The sequence below is a fragment of the Vanellus vanellus genome, assembly GCF_965231255.1.
Source record: "Vanellus vanellus genome assembly, chromosome: 15".
Classification (NCBI taxonomy): domain Eukaryota; kingdom Metazoa; phylum Chordata; class Aves; order Charadriiformes; family Charadriidae; genus Vanellus; species Vanellus vanellus.
In genome coordinates, this window is record NC_138920.1 from 18029654 (window position 1) to 18051144 (window position 21491).

The 21491-nt window shown below is 43.5% G+C and overlaps 1 protein-coding gene across 1 annotated transcript; it reads left to right on the forward strand.

Moving 5' to 3' along the window:
- Positions 1–13689: 13689 nt before the first annotated feature.
- Positions 13690–19067, forward strand: PRELID3B (PRELI domain containing 3B). Its single transcript, XM_082491260.1, has 6 exons — positions 13690–13765; positions 14488–14656; positions 15032–15121; positions 15717–15787; positions 16176–16278; positions 16937–19067. Exons 1-6 carry the CDS (start codon positions 13734–13736, stop codon positions 17054–17056), a joined length of 585 nt encoding a protein of 194 aa, XP_082347386.1. The 5' UTR covers positions 13690–13733; the 3' UTR covers positions 17057–19067.
- The last annotated feature ends 2424 nt before the right edge of the window (positions 19068–21491 follow it).

A 21491-nucleotide genomic window follows, 5' to 3' on the forward strand; every position in this document is an offset into this window, starting at 1 on the left:
TTTTTTCCCTCTTGCTCATTAATGTCTGCATTTCTGTTTCCATAGCTACAAAGGAACCTTAGTGTTTTAAAATAGCAGTAATTGGATTACCGTGACTTTTTGCAATTTATTGACACCGTTAATGGCTCTGATTTTCAAAGCCAGACACCAAAACTGTATCAGCAGTTTTTCAGCTATTAACATTTGTTATCTCCTTGTCCTGAAATACTGGGTACATGCTAAGACGTGTCTTCAGCATCCAAACCCTCGCTGCACCCAGACTCAGACTCTGTACGTGGTACTCCAGCCTAAGTCATTGAATTCTTTGCAAGAAGGGGCAATCTGTTCTTATGTTTAAAGGTGGATTTCTGTCCATGCTAACAAGTTATATGCAAACGGTGGAGATTTAGCCTGTTTGTTCGTCTGTTACAAGTTGCTAAGGATTCCTTAAATAACCACAACGAACTGTGACAGTTAACTTTTAATTGGAAATTTCCCTGACCACGTCTGTACTGAATGAGCATCTATTTGGCACAAGCTGAATTTCCAAACACCTGTCCCAAAATGCCTTCATCTTGGCACAAAGTATGAGCTGAAATTACTGACAGTAGTCTGCTTTTTAGTTGTATTAGTTTCGGTTTCTGGTGGGGTCCTGCAAAGGTTCTGTTGTGAATCTGCTAGGTGTTAACCCCACTGTCTAACATACCACCGGACTTTTGTAAATTTGACCCCAGAAGAATAATCTGAGAGAATTTTTACAGCCAAATAGTTAGCACGCTGGATACAGGAACATGGAAAAAACACAAAGAATTGAGAGCACCAGTGTTGCTAGCAACTGGTATTACTTAGCAGGGGCATAACTCACTTTTTCTGAGGCAAAAACTGAAACTCCTCGACAGGCTGATCTGCCTGTCTGTCTGCCTGTGTCTGCGTGCACGCTCCTGCCACGCTGAAATTGTTACCCTGACGTCTGCTAACACCTCTGATTTATTTGTTACAATTTCCTTGCCTATTTGAAGTGTCTACAAAGCACCATAAATGCCTGCTCCGTACCCTTACCCTTCCCTTCTGGTGTCCCCATTTCCTCCTGGCCTCAGGCCCAGCAGGGCTCGCCCCGAGTCCCCGCATTAGGAGCGCCCCCAGTCCGGCTGCCTGGCCAAGCCGCAGGACAAACAGAAAGCACCTGAACTGACCCCATGGACTTCTACCAGTGCTGCCGCCAGAGTGGCTTTCGGCACTCTGGCTGCTGCATCCCAGTCAGTGGATGTGTACCGGTCCCACAGCCTAACTTGCTTAAAATTAACCAGCAGTTTCAAAAGTTGTAAGAGGAGGACAGAGAGAATGGCTCGGTGCCACCTATTTCTTTAGAAAAACAAGCTAAAGAGAGTCCCTGACCTGAACAGTTCGCAATCTAGGTGTAAGAAAAAGGTGACAACAAGTGGCTAGACACAGATAAGTGTAAACAAGGAAGTCCCTTTCATCTAAAATATTAATTTCTGCTTTTCATAATGGATTTCTGAGCATCCTTGAGGCGAAGACATTCTATTACCATAGAAACAGTATCCTGTGTCATTGTGGACCTTACTGGAGATGTGTGCTGTTATGGAAACAGTCATCATAACAGCTGTCCTCATGTTATATATTTCAGTTATTGTGTTTGTAAAGATCCATTACTAAGCTGTCCTTTCAGGATTCGTTTTAATAAGAACTAAGTCTCTGAAGTATTTTGCAATTTAATAAACACCTCAAGGCTTCTCCAAATTAAAAATACAGCATTAGAACAAAATGTATATTAAAATTACAGTGCCCTTTCAATAATTACCTACCTTTCCAAATCTCTAGCGCCTGCCAAGGTTTGGGGAAAAAGATGGTCTGTCCACCCCAACAATCATTAGTCAGAACACTTCGGGAAAGCGCATTTTTAAGCCACGTGTTCTGTGCAAGGACTCCTTTGCGCATGCATCCCATTTGCATACATGCATGGAAATGAAAGAAACAACATAAGAAAGCTGGAGAAGATGTGGCTTAGTAGACTGAACTGGGAATTCTTAAATTTTCATCACAGATGAACCACTCTTTTGCCTTGGAAAAGCTGTCGAAGACATATCTTGAAAAAGGAAAGTGTGAGTTGGAAGCTCAGCTCCCATTAACTTTTTCCTGGGAACTGGGTCCTTGGGTGATTCTAGAGCCTTCAGACAACCTCCTCAACATTTTCATATTTGTAACATCTGAGGTCCTACTACTTGCTTATTTCACTAGGGTTCTGTGGGCACAAGTATTTCTTAGTTTTCATGAATAAAGCCACTGAAAAATCTGTGACACAATGAGAAATTTTTATTTGAGTTAGGGGTCATTTGCCACTTAACTTGTCAGACGTAAATAGTTTCCTGGCCAATTATATTGATTATACTGTTTAGCTACTGCAATTTAAGACTGTAAATGCACACTTTTTGTCTTTTATCTCTTTATCTTTGTTTTTATTAATCAAAATCATCTGTACTGAGAAGGTTATATCCTGCCTCTTTATTCCTACACAAAATACTAGTTATTACGGCTTGTAATGGGAACACTTTCTAACACCGAAAAACTGAAAAGATATCACAGATACCGATCTAAATGTATAAAGAAGCATCCAAACATAATGAATTCATCGGTAAAATTCAAGTACCTCCACTGAGCTTTGGGGAAGCAGGAAAGCAAAAACTACTCAGAAACAGGTCAGTTTTGAAACGCAGCTAATTTCCCCTCATGAGGCCAGTGGTGCAATGATACCTCAGCAATACTCTTATCCTCCTTTAAATGGAGCGACGTTTTGTTATGTCCTTCCGATTTAGCCTTAAATTAGAAATTGATGAATGAAGTCCTTAGACACTTTTTCTTTCCTAAGCCAAACTACTAAAGAACGTGTTCTTGAATTCAGTTTAAAGGACATTAAAAATTAGTCCATCGAATCTCCACCCCCGAGAAAGGGTTTGAGCCCGGGACTCGCGCCGTGCTGGGCACCGCGGCGCCTGTCGGCAGCCTGAGAGCGGGCGCAGCGCCTCGCCCAGTGCTAAACTCGCAGGAAACTTGTTGGCATTCTGCTCTGGGGATATGTAATGGGCCAATTAAGATGTCAACACAGAAAATGACGGGGTTTTCCTTCAAAATATTTACAGCCTCTCTAATATTAGTAAATAAATGTGCCAAAACCTCGAAAATGTTTAAGTAGATTTAAGTGAAGTAAAAAGGAGTATCAGTTATCTCCAGGCCAAGCATTTGCTAGGTACTTTCACAATTTCCCCTTGGAAAATCAATACAGCAAAAATGAAGTACTGGCAAAAAAAAAAAAATCTTTTTCTTAACACTTTCTTTAACTGTTTAGATTCTACAAGTTTTGTTGTTTGGGATATGTGTCATAATTTATTTTGTTCTTATATTCACAACTGCCAAAGAGGAGAGTTTGTTATCCAGGTTGTTATCTGTGAAAGATTCCATGTTCGCAGCGCTGCTATTCCCCGCTGGCTCAGTAAGTATTCTCCATGAACTGTCAGAGCGCTCAGTGCTTTCTCATGTTATTTCTGAAAAGACAGAATAAATTGACGTGCTCAAGTTAACTAAGAAAGCTGACAGGTGTAATCCCATTTTGTTCGTCTTCCAAAAATCGCAAGTGCTTTAGTGAAGCTAACGGTTGTTCTCCTTCTCTCCATTTATAGCCACGTTTTTCAGAAAACAGATTCTCTGATATTTATTTTTCAGTATTGCGGCTTTTGGAATGCATGCCCGTGCTGACTAGATTCTCTAAGAGGCAATAACAAAATATAGTATTTAAAAAGCAGACGACATACCATACTCTCAACATAAGCCTCAAACAAAGCCTACTAGTCGATGAGGCAGGAATTGCTTTTTGAAGAAAGTCTTTCCTAAGTGAGCATAGGAGAGATGCAACATCTGACGTTTGCCTAAGTCCTAATTCTGCAGACATTTTTTTCATGGCTTTGATCCTTACAACTATTTAAATAATCAGGTGAATAATTATTGAACTAAAAATAATAGTCACCATCACTTTTCTAAAGAAGGGTCTTTCTAACAGGTAGTTGTAGTCAACTTGTTTAAATCCTGCAGATCCCTTTATGAGTGTTCAGATGGTTTTGAAAGTACTCGTCTACTTCTCAGCATATCAGCAAGGATGAAGATAGATATGACACACTGAAATGCGCATTTATAAAAGGAACAAAACCAAACACTGGTTTTGGAGTAATCAAATTAAATAAGTTTTAGTTGCTCCTGATACTGAGTTGTCTCCAAGTTCTGGGTTTAATGAAGCTCTGTGGAGGTTTTTTATTAATATCGCAGTTTTACTTAGAACTCGCCTTGCCTGCTGCTTTCATTGCTGATGGATCTGGCAGCACCAGTCCCTGTTTGAGTCCATATGCTCAGGGGAGCGTTCAGCTGTTCAGACAGTATTTGTTTTTTCTGTTCCTATGATACTCATACCACCGTACATTTGGGAGCCCCTTACTTAGAAGATACATAGTACGCATATCTCGATGAAAAACAAAAGCTGCTGTAGCTCCTATACTCTTCATCTTACCTTTTGATAGACCTTGATTTCTAATAATTACCGTATTTACAGTAGTTTATGCATTTCAGAGAGCTGCTGTATGCTTGGGATTTGTCACCTGTCAAAAGCGTATATAAAACTATTCTTATTTCTGAGCATGAAAACAATACATTGACACTAACCAAGAAAATCGAACTCCAGTGTTGCCATCTTATTAGTCATGAACCTGCTGGGAAAAAATGCATATCCTATTGATTTAGTGCAGTAGAACTGACATAAATATTATTTACTTGTGCAGCAACTTGAAGTAGTTCTTAAATGACTCAACTTTAAGAGAAAAAAAATTGAGGCAGCTAGTAAGAAAGTGCTTTAATCTACACTGTGCAAGAATCAGATATGAAAAATTACACTTTGGTTGTTTTGTGAGAGACTAGACACTGTTAAAGCTACTTTTTGCAAATATTTATTCCTTAAGTTTGTGGCAGTTAACGTTTTGGACTCTAAACACATGTAACAGAGAATGTATATATATCCTGAAGAGATGGATGGGATTAATCCAAGTTGGCTTAATCATACCATGGTAAGGTTGATGCTTTCTCAGTGCTTTGAATTTAACATTTTTTTCATTTATACGTGCTGTTTATTCCTTTAATAATTGCTTTTGCTAAAACACTAAGTTGCAGACAGCTTAGTATACAGCTTAGTTTCAGCATTGCATTAAGTGTAGGTAGTACGATGATGAAAAAGCTTTTGGCTCCCAAAGTGCTGTCTTACTAATCATCACTAATGAAGCTGCACAAATTAATTACAATAATGGGGGTGGGAGAAGGCCTAGAAGAATCCGTGTTTCCATGCCTGTTTTCTTGATCTAAGAACTGTCACGTGCACTGAACGCTTTCCATCCTTGGTACAGACTAAGATGTAACGGTATGGAAAAACCCACCCCTGTGATTTTGCGGGTGTACTACACGCACAGGTTGGAGTTAAGGCTGGGATGGCACTGACTGGGTATTCTTCACAAACTGGGACTTGGCATTCTTCGCAAAGTGCAACGCTTCAAATACTGTTCTGTAAATGTATTTGTAACAGCTCATACATACTTGTAATACTTAATAAATCCTTAGATACTCTTTAAGTTGTTGCATAAATTTTACTCAAATTTTCTTATTCTGTATGTGCCAGGCTTGTACAAGCCTGTTCAATGTGTTTGGCTTTGGATCAGGGCAGTTCTAGAGAATGGAGTGGAGTTCTTTTGCGGACTTCCAAGATTATATGTTTTCCCACATATTCTTTTCATTTTCCTTACGTGCTATAATACCTTACAGTTAAGTATATAAAAGCCCATCCGTAGCCCGTAGTAAGCGTCAGACAGTGGTCACAGCCCAGCGCAGATTCAGGCGGTTTATCTAGCTGGACTCTGCCACTTGCTTTTGATCATACCATCTCCTGGCCTTTGATTTTTATTTTTATTTTTCCTAAATGGAAACCTATTCTTTATACATTAATGAAGATCTTATGGAATCTGTTTATTATTTTAAAATCTTTATTAGGGAATTCCATGAAAGAAAATACTTTTGTCCCAAGGGTACATGAAGAGTATTCTATTACTTTGTTTGCATAGAAGATACTTGCGTTATGTTTCCATCTTAAACTCTCCTAATTGATTTTTTTTTTCTTTTATAGTTTATCCCTTAGGTTGGATGAAATAAACTCATGAAAAACCCTCAGAAGATTACTTGGAAAAGAGGTACTTTCAGTGAAGCCACAAACAGGAAACTACCACTGTCCTGGTAAGATATCAAAACTTTTAAACTGCCAGTGTGTCTCATCCCCAGAAGGAGAAGGGCCATTTTCTGGTGCAATTTTTGACTTTCAGGCTAGCTCTTTCTCTGTGGGTTGTCAGTTCCATCCAAACACCAGAACTCCTTCTCAGCTTGGAGTTGGGAATTCCTGCTGTCAAGCCCAGCTGAGAAGGTTGGGACTGAGCCTTACGTTGCTGCTGCTGTTGAAGATCCAAGGACTTAGTCCCAGAGATGGCGTCTTGCACTCTTGATTGCTGAGACTGGATCCTCCCCCTCCCACAGAGGTGGCAGATACAGTCCCCATACTAAAGACAGCACAAATAGACTTAAATCCAGGATCTACGTGTTGTCTGGCCCACAAAACTTTGAACAAAAATGATTTAATGGCTTTCCTTCACCATAGCTCTGTGGTCAGCCACTGACAGGTGTAAGCTAAAGGGATCTCAAGAGGTTTATAATTGATCTGATAATTGTGTCTGTGATAGTTAAGATATCAGCCCTGATGACTAAGTAGCTGCTTTCATGTAGTAATTTGTATATGAAGAATGCTCAACTTTTATTTCCAGGTTGCGGTTTCTTTAAACCATGCCAAAAGATAGCTGATCAAGCACAAGATTTCTGAAACAAAGAGCCTTATATAAATTTTTGCTACAGTAGCAATGTTTGAAGACCATGAGTGAATATATAACTCTGTGTTGTGATTTAACATGTAATATGTTCTGGCCAGTACCTGTCATCGCTTGTTCGTCAAGGTTTTACATTAGAAAGTTGCATTCAACAAATGTTTGATAGCGTGGTGTGTTTTTATAAGAAATGTTGTCATCTTTAGAATCAGACAAGGATCAGATGTAGAGGAGAAGCATGATTATTTCCAAACAACACAAAATTATCAGCAATTTCAAAGCACTTTAAAATATGTGGGTTTGTCTTTAATTGTACTGTTGCTGTGCTTGCTCATGAGTTGTGGGTGATAACATGTGATTATCATCTGCCTACTTGATCACATGCACATTTGTGATGCTTGCAAGAAAAAACATTATCTGGCTGGTAACTGTCATATTATGCAGAGTTTAAGAGACCGTTTCCCAGACAACAGCATAGTCATATTGCATCCATGAACTGAACACCGTCGTGTATCTGCATGTAAGTCAAACACCCGGTGTCAGCTGCTGCTCCCACTAATGACATGGACAAGATGGAACTGTTTGTATAGCCATAATCACACTCCCCGAACCATGGAAGTCACGGAAATCGCACAATTAAAAAAAAAAAAAAAAGTCAAAATTCATGGTTCTAATGAGTCAGACAGCACGTACCTTGTTACAAATTTTGAGTCAGTTTTTAAATTGAAACCAACTCGTTCATTAGCCAAAAGCCATTTAAGGGCCACGTACCACCTGTTTAAGACCCCTGCTGCAAAACAAAACTACACGTGACCCTGTATAACATGGCACATCGTTTCACTGGGGCAACTGGGTATGTTAAACCAAAACAGCGCAGGTAGCAGGTGGAAGACCTGACCTCAGCAGTAGCCAGTATGCTAATGATAAGGCAATGAGATGGCCAGCTCTGTGTGATTGTACATTTATTTTTTACATTGTGTACGTTGTCAGGTGGGGGAGAAAGCTGATAAGAAAAAATAATTATTTGCATTCAAATTCTATGAAAAGTATTAGAGCCTAATTAGCGTAGAATGTTAGACAGTGTTTCACAACTGCCGTAGATGTATCGCACGCTTGATAAGGAAGGTATTTGGCCAGTTTTGCCTATGAGGCAACAGTACTCTGAAGTTGTGCAGCTTCAAGCCTCTTAGGACATTTCATGGCAGAAGAATAAAATAAAAGGAAACTGAAGATCAAATGTTTGTTCCAGGGCTAGTGCCAGATCATTCTATTAAATGCACATTTGTAATATATCCTAACTTAAACTAAATGTTCTGAAGCAAAGATAATGTCTGGGTTTGATTTTTTTTTGGGGGGGGGGGGGGGGGATGGGGATCTTGGTGGGGTTTGGGGTTTTGTTTCAAGGTGTGGGGGTTATTAGGGGAAGGAGAGACATTAAATGCTAGGTAACAAAACCTTCATCTCTCCTTGATGTTTTTAGCTTCAATTAGCTGAAGATGAGTGTGCTGTAGCAGCAGCGTGGCAGTGTCACCGCTGAGCAGTTCACACGCCATGCTGCTATTTCAGTCAGACGGCCGCAGGTTTCTGAAGATCAGATCGCAGTTTTTTCATTTTTTTACTTGTGAAGAATGTCTTCAAGTGTGAGCGGAATCATAAATGAATTTGCTTACTGATCCTGTGACGTTTGGCCAGAATATCCTGTAGATGTAAAAAGGGGCTCTCTGGGCTGTGCCATTCCTCTGTGGGTAGTATGGGAGATCCAGGGCAGAATCTGATGGACAATTTATACATCTTTATACATCCCTTTGCATAAATAGTTTCTGACTGCAACTCTGCCTTTCAGAGCTTCTCCAAGAAAAGTCAATTCCATGGTCAAGACAAAGAGACCATTTTCTCTTCAGTCAAAGACTACTTTAAAACATTTTGAAATATGTATCACCTTCTGTTAAGAGCTTACTAAATTGCATTCTGTGAATGCTCTCCTGGGCATACTTCACTATTTCCATAGTTAAAGTACCAAACACTCTTATCTGACATCGAATGCACATGTCTACAACAGTATACTGTAGTAGAAGCTGGAACTCTGGGGTTCTCTCAGGGTTTTCTGTCTTGAAATCTCAGCCTGCCTTTACCTGAGCCCCTGTGCCTGCTTTAGTTAGGTCGGGTTACTGAGAGTTTTGTGGTAGAACTGCACATGTGGGCACAGGTATCCTCAAAGGAAAGAAAAGCTACTTCATCATAGACGTGAACTTCTGGAAATTACAGTCTAAAAGACTGTTCTTCAGTGAGGCATTATGCATAGAGTGGAATACAGAGACAACGCATGAAATCCACCATATTCCACTGATTGTGGGTGGTGTTTATTTTAGCTTAAGAGAGTCCTTTGGTGCAGGAATCAGATGCTTATAAAAAGAAAAAAAAAAGGCAATGTTTCTTTAAGAACAATTATCAAGCAATGCATTCAATTTGACTACTTCAGAAATATTATTTATAAAGTACCACCTTGGTAGCACCAGCTCTTTTTTGACTGGTGTCAAAAAACTGGATAGAGAAGATTAAGGTCTCTATTCCACTGAAAAGGCAAAACGTTTTTGCCCGCTTTTTAGCGATGGTCAACCTCATGCTAAACAAAGCTGAATATGATTTTAGCTTTATGATGAAAAAGAACAAAAGGGTCATACAACAGAGAGAAAATAGCTGCATTTTTCAGCTGTGATTACAAAGCTGATCACTAAGATGCTCTGAATGCATTTTAGCATGGATAATGTAAGACCGTGGACACTCACTCGTTCACTGAAATCATTTCAGCGTTCTGCCTCATTAGATTTTCAAAGGGCCCTTTGAAGCGCTGCTGCGGTATCAGTAGCTACATACCTACCATATACGCTTTGAAAGCTGCATGTTTGAAACTGTTTGTTAAAAACTACCCATCTCTTTATTTTCGTGAATTTATTATACATTTGTCATAGTAGGTTCTTGACACCTAAATTTGCATGAATAAATGTTTGTGAGTTCATTAAATGTAATTTTTACCCCTTCTAGCTTTCTTGACGCAAACTTGCTGGCACAGCCAGCAAACTCCCGTGGTTTGTGTATGCGACTGTGCAGGTAGAGAGCAGAGCAAATGCGTTAGAGTGTAAAAACTGAGCAAAGGTGGCTCAGGTGACTGACTTCCAAACGCAGCCATTTCGGTAGGGCGGGTACCTCTGCGAAGTGCCGCACTCATCGTGGTGATGGAAAGGTGGCAGAGAGCTCTGCAGCCTGCGGAGAAGGAGGTGCCGCTGCCCTTCCTTTGCTGTCACCCTCACAGAGGGATTCGTTGCCTCTCAGCAAAGCGTCACCACACCACAGTCACTACAGTTGTCCAGTGTTGAAGTCATCTATGCAACCTGGTAAATACTGTTAAGGAGTTGGTAATTTGACTGCTTTATTGAGTAAGTGGAAACACCAGTATGGACATCTCCTTCCCACAAACAAACCTCAGATATCTTTCAAAAGGTCATGTTATTTTAGAGCTTAGAAATGGAACCAGATGAGCTTTAAGGTCCCTTCCAACTCTAACCGTTCGAAGATTCTACGATTCTGGGAGCCAGACTGTTTTAAATGTTTCTGAGAAGGAAATGAGCATAATTTTGAAACAGGAAACAAGTTTGCAATAGTATTGTTAAGAAATTACATCCTTTTTTTTCTAGCTCCCTGTGTCACCATGCTAGAGAACAGCAGCACTTTTTGACTACGGCCTTTGTACAACAGTTGTCCATGCATACACACATAGGAAAGATTTAAGCAGCAGGAAAATAATATATATTAAGAAACTCCAGAAGGAACTCTTTTAGTGCAATCAACATTGGAAAACAAATCCTGAATCTGCATGTAAATCTTATTGGTTTTAGTCATAAGAAGGAAGAAAGTATATCTCCCCTTTTTTATGATACAAGAAACAGAATATGGCAGCTGAGAACGAGTAATTCTTATTACACAATCTGCCTTTTGTGTCATCTTTTTTCCCCCCAAAAGACAGGGAAAGCTGCTGAGACAAACTCCTATGTTATGGTTTGCACTCGCTGCATTTCATTGCTGCAATGACATGTACGTGAGCGATAGTACATGGAATTAAATTGTACAAGTCTGGATTTGATATTGCCCTGTGAGCAAGTGACTTCTCTGCCCTTTCTTTCCATTCCGTAGGTTTGCATGTGATTTAAAATCCTGGCGTAAAAAAGTGGTCTGGAAACTTTCTGGCCAGGCAACCAGATGTTCTGAATCTTTAGAGTCTCACAGGATTCCTGCTGCCTGTATTTCACTTGTCCTCATGGTGAAGGCAAATGTTGAAGGTGAGCATCCAAATATGCTAGAAGATTATTTATGTACACGATATTGGAAAACTTCTGGGTTTTTTCAGTGCTTTTGGGAAGGCACTGGCAGAAGCAATGGATTTTTAAATGTGTTTATTATTCATTGTAGGTTACCTATGGCAGAGATCAGATTGTCAATGACGCTCCCTTTTATTCTTTCACCAGCAGATGAGTGTGCTGGAGGGGTCACACTTTCCTGAGGCGTAAAATACTGCGGTGCGTATGTGCAGGGCCACTTAGGCTGTACTTTCAGAAAAGATTTAAACTGGTCTAAGATCGCGCTGCTGTCAGAAGGCCATTTGTGGACATACGTTTCTGTCTCCTCCATTTCTCTGCTGCTGAAGTCATGCAGCAGCCAGTAATGTCAATAAACTGGTCCACCAGTAAGTCAGGTCTTTTTTGTAGGTTTAAGTTTCTGCCAAGTCAAGCAGGCTTAACTAGAGGGCGTAAAAGGGACCTTTTATTATGATGATGATTATTTGGGGATGTTTCATTGCTTTTATCTTGAGTTTTCATTAATATTTTTGAAGTCCTGAAAAAAGGGGCCTGAACGTATCTTTCCGCTTTGTTTGCAGCAGGGATTTCTGCCTCGAGCCCATTCCCCGGGCAGCAGGGGCCGGAGCGGCTGCAGCGGCAGCAGGGGCGGGGGGCAGCGCTCGGCCCCCGGGCACGGCAGCGCCCCCACATGTGCATCGCGGGGGGGGGTCTGCCCGGAGCCGCCGAGGACGAGCCCGTTCCCGCTGGCGGAGTAACAAAGCGACGCGTTTTCACGTGGAGAACCTCATGGAAATCTGGCCCCCTCTTGTGGCTCTTCCACAGGGGCGGCACGAAGCGATCCGACCTATTGCTGAGTGAAGATAGACGTACCCGCGGCCCTTCCCCGCCAGCTGGTGTGTTGCTGCTATCTCATCTCTTCTGAGGGTGTGACAGGTATAGTCTCAAGACAGAAAATGATAATCTGTAAACATCCTTATTTGCATTTCATATGCAACTTGATGGCCATTTTCAGCAGAACGTGGGGGATTTGGGGAAAGGGATTCATTGGCTATTTCTATACCTGATTTTTCTTCAAACCGAGGGAGGAAGAGCCCAAATACTGAAGGATAAAAACCAGACTCTGCTGGTTAACTGATAAAGTGTAGAAACAAATACAGGCATTTGTCTTACACTGATCGGTGTTTTATTTTGGGTTGAACCAAATTGCATGACACTAACATGTGAGGTGACCCATTTCTGGGAAATTTCCCTCTCGGCCTTCCCCAGCAAGGCTGTTGCTGTGCAGGTACGAGTACAGAACAGTCACCCACCAGTTGAGAGCTGTGCCCGTGAAATGCTGTCCTGCTGCCTCCCTCTGAAAAAAACAATTCCTACACAACTCGAGGCACTTTCAACACTGCTATCTCGGGAAACCTAAAAGAAAACGCTTGATGACGTGCCAGGAGACGTGTGTGGGTTTGTCTGTTGCAGGAACAACTGGCTTCTTACTGCGCTACGAGCCTTGTAAATCACTTCTGTTTCGTTCCAGGGATTAGTCAGAGGCGCTGGGGACGGCTGCTGGAGGGGACGGCCGCTGGAGGCCCCTCCGTTCTGGCTCGGCGGCCGTTCCGGGAGGTGCGGCCGGACGCGGGTCGGGGCGAAGCGGCTGTTTTGTAACGCGGTTATGAAACCGGCGCCGGGTGCCGCTTGCACAACCGCCCGGCACGTGCCCGGCACAGCCGCCAGCAGGGGCTCTCCGCGCCCTCCGGTGACCCAACCGCCGGGCGGTTTACCCCGAACGCCGCCGCTGACGTGGTACCTCGGCCAACTGTGACGTCGACCCACTTTACCCGAGGCAGCGAGAGAAGGGCGCCCGAAGGGCCCCGTTAGCGCTGAACGCGCGTTCGCCCCGGCCCCCACCGGGTAAGCCTCAACGGCCGCGTTCACGGAACGAGCGCCCCACCGCACACTGGCGCGACCAGCCGCGGCGGAGCCGAGCCGGGCCGAGCCGAGCCAAGCCAAGCCACCGCTCCTCCGCCACGCCCGGGCCCGGGGACGGGCAGGAGGAGCGCAGCCGCCACTCCCTCACCGACACCCTTGCCCGCCGCGTGCCACCGCACCCGGCAACAGCCGCTGGGCGGGGCCGCCCCCGCCACCAACCGGAAGCGGAAGCGGCGCCAGCGTGCGCAGGCGCAGTGAGCGCGGCTGGGCCGGCACCCACCGCTCGGGCGGAGGGCACTCTGCGTGACTTTCACGCGGTGAGTGACCCGTGACGTCACCGCGGCGCCGCGTGGCGATTGGAGGGCGGCGCCCCGCGACGGGTCGCTCCTCTCTGCACAGGCGCTGCCGGCGGCGGTGCCCGGCTCGGCCCGGCCCGGCGGGAGCGAGGAGACCCCGGCGGCGGCGGCGGCGGTAGTAGTGCCCGGCCCGGGCCGGCCCCGCGCCCGCCGCCGCCATGAAGATCTGGACCTCGGAGCACGTTTTCGAGTGAGCGCAGCGCGGGGGGCGGAAGGGGCGAAGCGGGGTGGGACTCGCGGAGGGCGGCCGATCCTCCGGCCGGGCGGGCGCTGAGGGGGCCGTCCGCCCCCTATCCCGTCGGGCCGGCTCGGCGCTGCAGCTCTGCCCCGGCCGCCGCGGCTCGCTCGCCTCCCGTGACCTTCCCGCTGCGCGCCCTTGCCGGCCCCGGGTCACCGGCCGGTCGGCGGAGCACGGCGGGCGCCGCACCGAGCCGGCTGTCGGCGCCGAGGCCGCTCGGCGGGGGTTCAGCCCGGTGGCGGGAGGCGGGCGGTGCCGGCGGGTGTCCCGGCAGCGGGGGCCGAGGCCGCGGCAGCCGGTCACGGACCACGCTGGAGGAGTGCCGGTGTACGCGGGTCCGGCTGCCGCGCCGGCCGTGGTCAGGGTTACCCCGGCGGTGTAGGACCCGCCACGGCAGCGCCGGTCACTTCGTGCTGTCGGGGCACAAGTGCCCCAAAACCCCCACGTGGAAACAACCCGAGGGAAACATTCGTTGGGTGAAAGTAACAGCTTAATAAATTACTCTGGTGTTACGGAAACCTGAAGAAAGTGTAGTCTTTCAGCATTGTGGTACGGGGAAAACATCCCTGTCCAATAAGAAGCCAAAAATAAATTGATCAATGTATTCAGTTTTAATAGAAATCTTGTTAAAAAGTGACGGTGTACCACTTCATGCCTTGATCCTCTTTTGGCAGCCATCCCTGGGAAACGGTGACGACAGCTGCCATGCAGAAGTACCCCAACCCCATGAACCCCAGCGTGGTGGGGGTCGATGTCCTGGACAGACACGTGGACCCCAGTGGGAAGCTGCACAGCCACAGGCTCCTCAGCACCGAGTGGGGAATACCCTCCATCGTCAAGTCGGTGCGTACTGCGCCGCAGGGCTGGGAAGGGATGCCGGAGGGAGGGAAAGCTTGTGCACCAGGTGTTGTAATGGACAGATATGTGTCTTTTCATAATTTTAATGGCTTATCATTATAAACTTTTATGTATCAGGAAAGCTTAATAGCAGTACACATAGCAACTTACCAACAGCCGCAGCTTGCCTAGATCTTACGTTGCTTCCATCTTCAAAATGAGATCTACCTCAATTTAATAGTTTTATTTTAATCTAAACCCAAATTCTGTTGTCTCTGTGTCTGTTCAATACAATGACCACTACTTATGCATTTATAGGCACTAAAAAAAATTGTAGTTGTTTAGTATAATTAATTCCGTATATGTTTGCCTGTCTTCTAGCTCATAGGCACATGCAGAACAAAGACATATGTTCAAGAGCACTCTGTTGTTGACCCAGTGAAAAAAACAATGGAGCTGAAATCCAGTAATGTAAGTAGCTGGGTTTGTGTAATTGAAATAGATTACGGGTTATAATAACTCCTTGTAAATTTGAAAAGGAAAATAATCTTGACAATGACTTGAAAATTGCACTAGAACAATACAAGATAAAGGTTTAAGTAATGTGTTTATAGTTGACTGGTTTGGTTTTTCAGAAAGGAGCTGTGAGGTTCTTGGAACTTGTCAGGACTGGAGCATCTGCACACACTGAGGAGCAGGACAGCAGTAGTTTGGGGGAGGGAAGTGTTAAGAAAAAAAAATTTTAAGCCATTTGGTGTACACTGTCACCATTTCCTAATCATGCAACATTTTGCTCTTTGTACTACTCCATCTCTCAGATCCCACTGTTGAAATGTTCTTGTAAATGTGGGAGCGTATATTGGTAAATGATCCAAAAACTTAAGGAAAGAGAACTAGATCAGCAAATGCTGAACTTGGAGATTTCTCTGTCTTCTACAACCCTAATACTTGCAGAAAAAGTGTAGTGTTTAAATCAGGTATAAGCACTAGTTTTGAATCTGAAGTTTTATTTACTACATTCCTTTAATATGTTTATCAAGGAGTAATCTTATCCTGTATTCTACAGATTTCATTTACAAACCTAGTGTCGGTAGATGAGAGGCTGGTCTATAAACCACACCCTCACGAACCGGACAAGTAAGTACCTCCTTGGTCCGAGATTGCCCTGAAGTAGTACAGACTTTGGCTTTGAGAATTCCTGTGGTTTCCCTTGAACAGAAGATGAGGTTTACATCACCTTTGTTTTGGTAACTTGTCTAAAAAAGAATTAAATGGACTGCCATTTTCTCTAGTGGTATTGCTTCTGCAGAGCACTAGGGACTCGGTTTTACTTTGAGTAGAAGCATAAAGCTGTTAAGTGCTTTAAGTGCTGTGGAAGTGGGTTGTGTTTATAGGGCAAGAAGTTCTGTGTTATACAACGAAGCTGATGAGGGAATGTGTTTGTTGGGGTGGAGTGAGTTTCTTCCAGCAATGCGTACCTTTTTAAACTGCTCAGAATAATTCCATCTCCTGCCCTCTGTTTCAGAACTGTTTTGACACAAGAAGCAATAATATCTGTAAAAGGTGTCAGTCTCAGCAGTTACCTAGAAGGGCTAATGGCAAACACAATTTCCTCCAATGCTAATAAAGTAAGTACGACCCTTGTGTAAAATGTGTGACCACTGGCTAAATGACAAAGGGAATACAAATCCCTGGTTTACTTTTTGGCTCTGTCAACGATTGTAAGAAGGGTCTGCGTAGTTCTGCTGCCTTTACTGTAGAGACGGAATGCTCGGCTTGCTGAACTTCCTCTTTTTTTTTCTCCTCTTATTGATGGAGGTAATAAATTACTGGTAAAGCTCTCTGAATCTTCACTGGCAAAACATCTCCAGTCACTTGAGAGTCCTTCTTTTGCTGCGTTTTTGATGCCATCTATTAGTTTTTGCTATTGAAAAAGGATACATGCAGACAGATCTGAAGTAGTTATGTGGGAGCAGTGCAGCAGTGTTTTAGTTGACAGCCTCTGGGAATCCAAAGGTGTCTTGAGTTCAGCCACAAGAGTGATAAAACAGTGTGGTTTGTAACATGAGCACTGCTGACATGAGGAATTTTTTCATTAAATGTAAGGCAGTACGTGCTCCTGCAGTGCTCTGTTAGTGAAGCAAAAAATACCACAGAGACATGTATTTCTGTACCTGTACTTCCTTTTCAACTATTGCGTCTTTAGTCATTTTCAGTAGGACAGGTTTTAACCTATTTACTTATTTGCCAAGATTTATACACTGATAAACTTTTCTTTAACTATAGGGGCGTGAAGCATTGGAATGGGTAATTAATAGACTGAATGCTGAAATTGAAGAGTTCACAGCTTCAGCAAGAGGAACCATGAGGAATTCAATGGCGGCAGCAGCATTTGTAGAGAAATGATAGCAAATATACCTGTATTGCTAATGGGGTTTAACAATCTGAAGCTTCTCTCCAAACCTGAATACATGTATCCTTTGTTATTTAAAGGCATACTTGTGTATTAGGCATGTTTCAAATGTAATTTGGAGAAAAGCTGACTTCTTACTAATAAGGCGGATGCACAAAGCCTAATTAATATATTGGTTCAGCTGGACCGAGTTTCAGTTACAGATGAACAAATAATTCTCTAGTTCCTATAGTTACATAAACACTAACTTATAATGTTTTCAGATATGAAATAGCCTCATTTAGCGATGAGGCTAAATATAGTGGAGGAGATGGCATGTTAGGTTAACTTCTGTGGCGTTTTTATTTTTGTGTGACTTATGGACTACCTCTTTTGGGACCAAGCCCAAAATCAAGCAGAATGGTTTGTTCCAGCATTGTTGTTCTGTTTGTTAATGTTTGATAGTTGTGTGATACAACTTGGTTTAATAGAAAGTTTATTACTTGACGCTTGAAATACAAAAGAATGTACAAAATATTTTTTGATAAGCTTTTAACTCGTTTGACTGGTTGAGCTAACGTGGTACTCAAAATGGGTTTCAGTCAGTATAGATAAAACATATGAAGTGTCTCTTATCTACTAAGACCTAAATTTTATTCCTAAATGCGACATTAATGAGCCGGGCATGCAGTAACTTAAAATGAAATTTTCTCTTAAACTTCTAGAATAAGTATCTCCATTTCTAAAAGCCCGTTAAATAAAGGAGTACAATAAGGACAGAGCCTTGAAATCTTGCGAGCTGCTAGGGCATCTAAGGATAGTAGGTGTTCACTTCAAAATGTCTGAAAAAACCTGTGTGAAGTTCACTAAAGAGATAACCTAAACATAAGAGGAAGGGATATTAAGAATGTTAACGATACAGTCATTAAGTTGAGCATGCTCCAAAAGTAACCTGTTACATCAACGGAACATCGTGCTGTCCTTTAACTTAAACAGAGTGTCCTAAGTTCCAGAAGGTCCTTTACCTTTTCAACTAATTTGCTCACAATACAAGGCTCTTTAAATGAAAACCGTGAGAATAAAAGGTTTTCTACAGCTTCTCTTTGTTTCTTGGTACCGTCACCAGTCATTAGCTGTGGGAACTTAAAGGTCAGACCCTGACGTCCTTCCTTACCTGCCGTACCCGGCTGCTGGTAGTCCTGCTGCCTTCAGCAGGGGCTGTCTGTCCCGTGAGGCTCCTTCAGCGTGCCAGAAACATGGGAAGACACAGCCCTGAATTAGCTGATGCTTGTGCTTTGGTGCCTGGAATTTTTGGTGTCCTGGAATTTTGATTCTAAGCTTACCAGCAATTTCAAGACTCTCTCTTAGCCTTTAAGAACTGCGGTGTCACCTGTTCCGGTGCATTTTCCGGTGCACGCCATTTCCGCCCTATCAGAATTGCCTATTGAACAGTGTCTGCTCTATAGAGAACAGAGCTTATTTTAAGTGGTAAACACATGGGAACACAATCTTCTGTAAGATTTGTGTAGGGGGAAAAAACAGGTATATAAATATTTAACTTCTAAAAATTTAACTATTCCAAATATTTTTCTAAAAAGAAATGGTTTGAGACTACCTTAATAAATTTAAATCATTGAGGTTTGCCATGCTTTTACAGGAAGTTATTACAACTGAAGTAGCATTTCAATTTAAAAAGCATATGTGAAACTTCTGCAAAACTGTACCATCATTTCTGATAAAAATGCAATGCTTGAAACTCATTTTAAATGTTTGTTTAGCAATTAGCATCACTTGGCATTTTAAAGTTGATTTTTTTCTTTTCCTAATTTTTCTGTACAAAGAACTATATAGTATGAACTCACAGTTTGCCCTTGCACTGAAAAAGCCTTTAATTTTTGTAAGCATTCAACAGCTTCTTGAATATCATGGTTTTCTTTGTTCTATTTTATTTATATGCCTGCATCTCATTCTGTCAGAGTATGGCTTCCTGTATGTGGCACTTTTTAAATAAAATTTCTTCCGAGTTCTGGCTAGTTCCTGACACTTTCTCATCTGTTTGGGTTTTTTTAGCTGCTAGGTGAGTAACCTAAAATGAGGAGGGTGAAGGTGAAGAAATGCTCTGGAGTTAATAGCTTCTTTTATTTAAATGCATATTCTAAGATACACGTTTACAGCTGCTGTGGTCTTTTGCTTAGTAACTGCTTTTCTGCAAATCTGACAGGTTAACTAGCAACCAGATTTCAGTTTGCTAGATCCTGTGGAAAGATTGTCAGTCTACTTGGACTGAGATTTGTTTGCTGCAATTTACCTGCTAAGGAAGGTATCTGCACCTGGAATCTAATGCTCACTATTGTTCAGAGCCGAAGAGAACAAAGTGTTGGGGTCCCTGCAGTCGTGTAACAGCCTGTCTGTCTACCCACACTTCTCACGACAGGAGACTGCACCTAAAGCAGCTTTGCTTGATGGGGAGTGGGGGACAGTGTGTGCAGCAGTATCCGCGTGTGTGCTGTCCCGTCACAGGAGAAGGATGTAGACAGCCGGTTTCTTCGCTAGCCACTTCAGCAAGTCGTATGTTCGCTGTGGATCAGCTCCGCGGTGCGCTGCAGGGCTGTGGCATGGCTGCGGTGCTGTGATGCATGTAGGGTGCCGTGGCGGAACGCACCCATACTGCAGTGAGTGTGACCTGAGGTAGTGCGGAGCAGCCGTGGGTTCGCGTGGTTAGAAGGAATGGAGGAGGCGGGTACGAGAGAGGACCTACAGACGGAGGGACAAAACTAAAGAACCAGGAAGAAAGTAAGAAGGGAGAGGGGAAGGGGACAGAAGGGGCAGAGGTGGAGGAATGTGATGTGAACAAATTGGTGTGGTCTCTGGTGGATCCCCTCAGCTTGCCTAAATGAATTCATGTTTCACCTTATCTGCAGATTTAGGCTTTTAAATCAGTAAAATTTCAAACTCACCTATATAACTTTGCTGAGAAACAGAACAGAAGTGAGTAAGCTTTAGATCCAAAGCTCAATGGCCTGGAGAATATTTAAGATGGCACTATTAAATCTTTGGTTCTCACTGCTCCCCTTCTGAAGTTTTGAGTAATAAGTAATTAAGTTTCCTTGCTGTTCATTGTCTTAATTCTTTTTGGATGACTTTCTCATGTTCCTGTGACCCATAAGTACTCCCAACACAGCTACTGAGGATTTCTGCCAGGAGGAGGGACATGTTACAAATCTCCAAAGCATCCTTCTAAAGCGAGATGCATCTAGAAATGCTATTACAGTTAACTTAAAACCAGAATCATAGAATCATAGAATTAGTGAGGTTGGAAGGGACCTTTAAGATCATCAAGTCCAACCATTAACCTACCCTGATAAAAACACCACCACTTCTAAACCATGTCCCTAAGCACCTCATCTACCCTTTTCTTAAACACCTCCAGGGATGGTGAATCCACCACCTCTCTGGGCAGCCTATTCCAATGTTTAATAACCCTTTCAGTGAAAAAATGCTTCCTAACATCTAATCTAAACCTGCCCTGGCATAACTTGAACCCGTTTCCTCTCGTCCTATCACTTGTCGCCAGGGAGGTCAGCTCCCATCTCTCTAAAACCTCCTTTCAGGTAGTTGTAGAGGGTGATAAGGTCTCCCCTCAGCCTCCTCTTCTCCAGGCTAAACAACCCCAGATCCCTCAGTCGTTCCTCATAAGGTTTGTCCTCCAGACCCTTCACCAGCTTTGTAGCCCTTCTCTGGACATGCTCCAACACCTCAACGCCCTTCTTGTAGTGAGGGGCCCAGAACTGAACACAGTACTCGAGGTGAGGCCTCACCAGTGCCGAGTACAGGGAGATGATCACTTCCCTAGTCCGGCTCACCACACTATTCCTGATGCAGGCCAGGATGGTGTTGGCCTTCTTGGCTGCCTGGGCACACTGCTGGCTCATGCTCAGCCGGCTGTCCACCAACACCCCCAGGTCCTTTTCTGCCAGGCAGCTTTCGAGCCATTCCACCCCCAGTCTGTAGCGCTGCATGGGGTTGTTGTGACCCAAGTGCAGGACCTGACACTTGGCCTTGTTGAACCTCATACCATTGGCCTCAGCCCATCTGTCCAGCCTGTCCAGATCCCTCTGCAGAGCCAATCTACCCTCAAGTTTAGTGTCGTCTGCGAACTTACTGAGGGTGCATTCGATCCCCTTAAGTTTAAGTTGTAGCTGGAAGTTTGAAGTCTCGGCAAGCTTAATGCGCTCTTCTGTTGAGACTGAACACTTGCATCATCTGCTGGCTCTGTACTGGAAACGTAGTGCTCTTGAATTCTCAAACATTTGTATGGACGTAGCCATATGCCTATGGAAAGATGCTTCTGAATGAAATTGCTTACCTGATTTGTATCTACAAGTTGAAACAAGAAATGCAAAAATTACTTTTTCTCAGGTTTGATATAAGAATTGGCCACACCAGTGG

What these genes read in the sequence shown, in the direction of transcription:
- PRELID3B (XM_082491260.1), top strand. Translation starts at nt 13,734, where the DNA reads ATGAAGATCTGGACCTCGGAGCACGTTTTCGA. An exon ending in ACCTCGGAGCACGTTTTCGA is followed by an intron (nt 13,766 to 14,487) that starts GTGAGCGCAGCG and finishes CTCTTTTGGCAG; the next exon opens with CCATCCCTGGGAAACGGTGA. An exon ending in TACCCTCCATCGTCAAGTCG is followed by an intron (nt 14,657 to 15,031) that starts GTGCGTACTGCG and finishes CCTGTCTTCTAG; the next exon opens with CTCATAGGCACATGCAGAAC.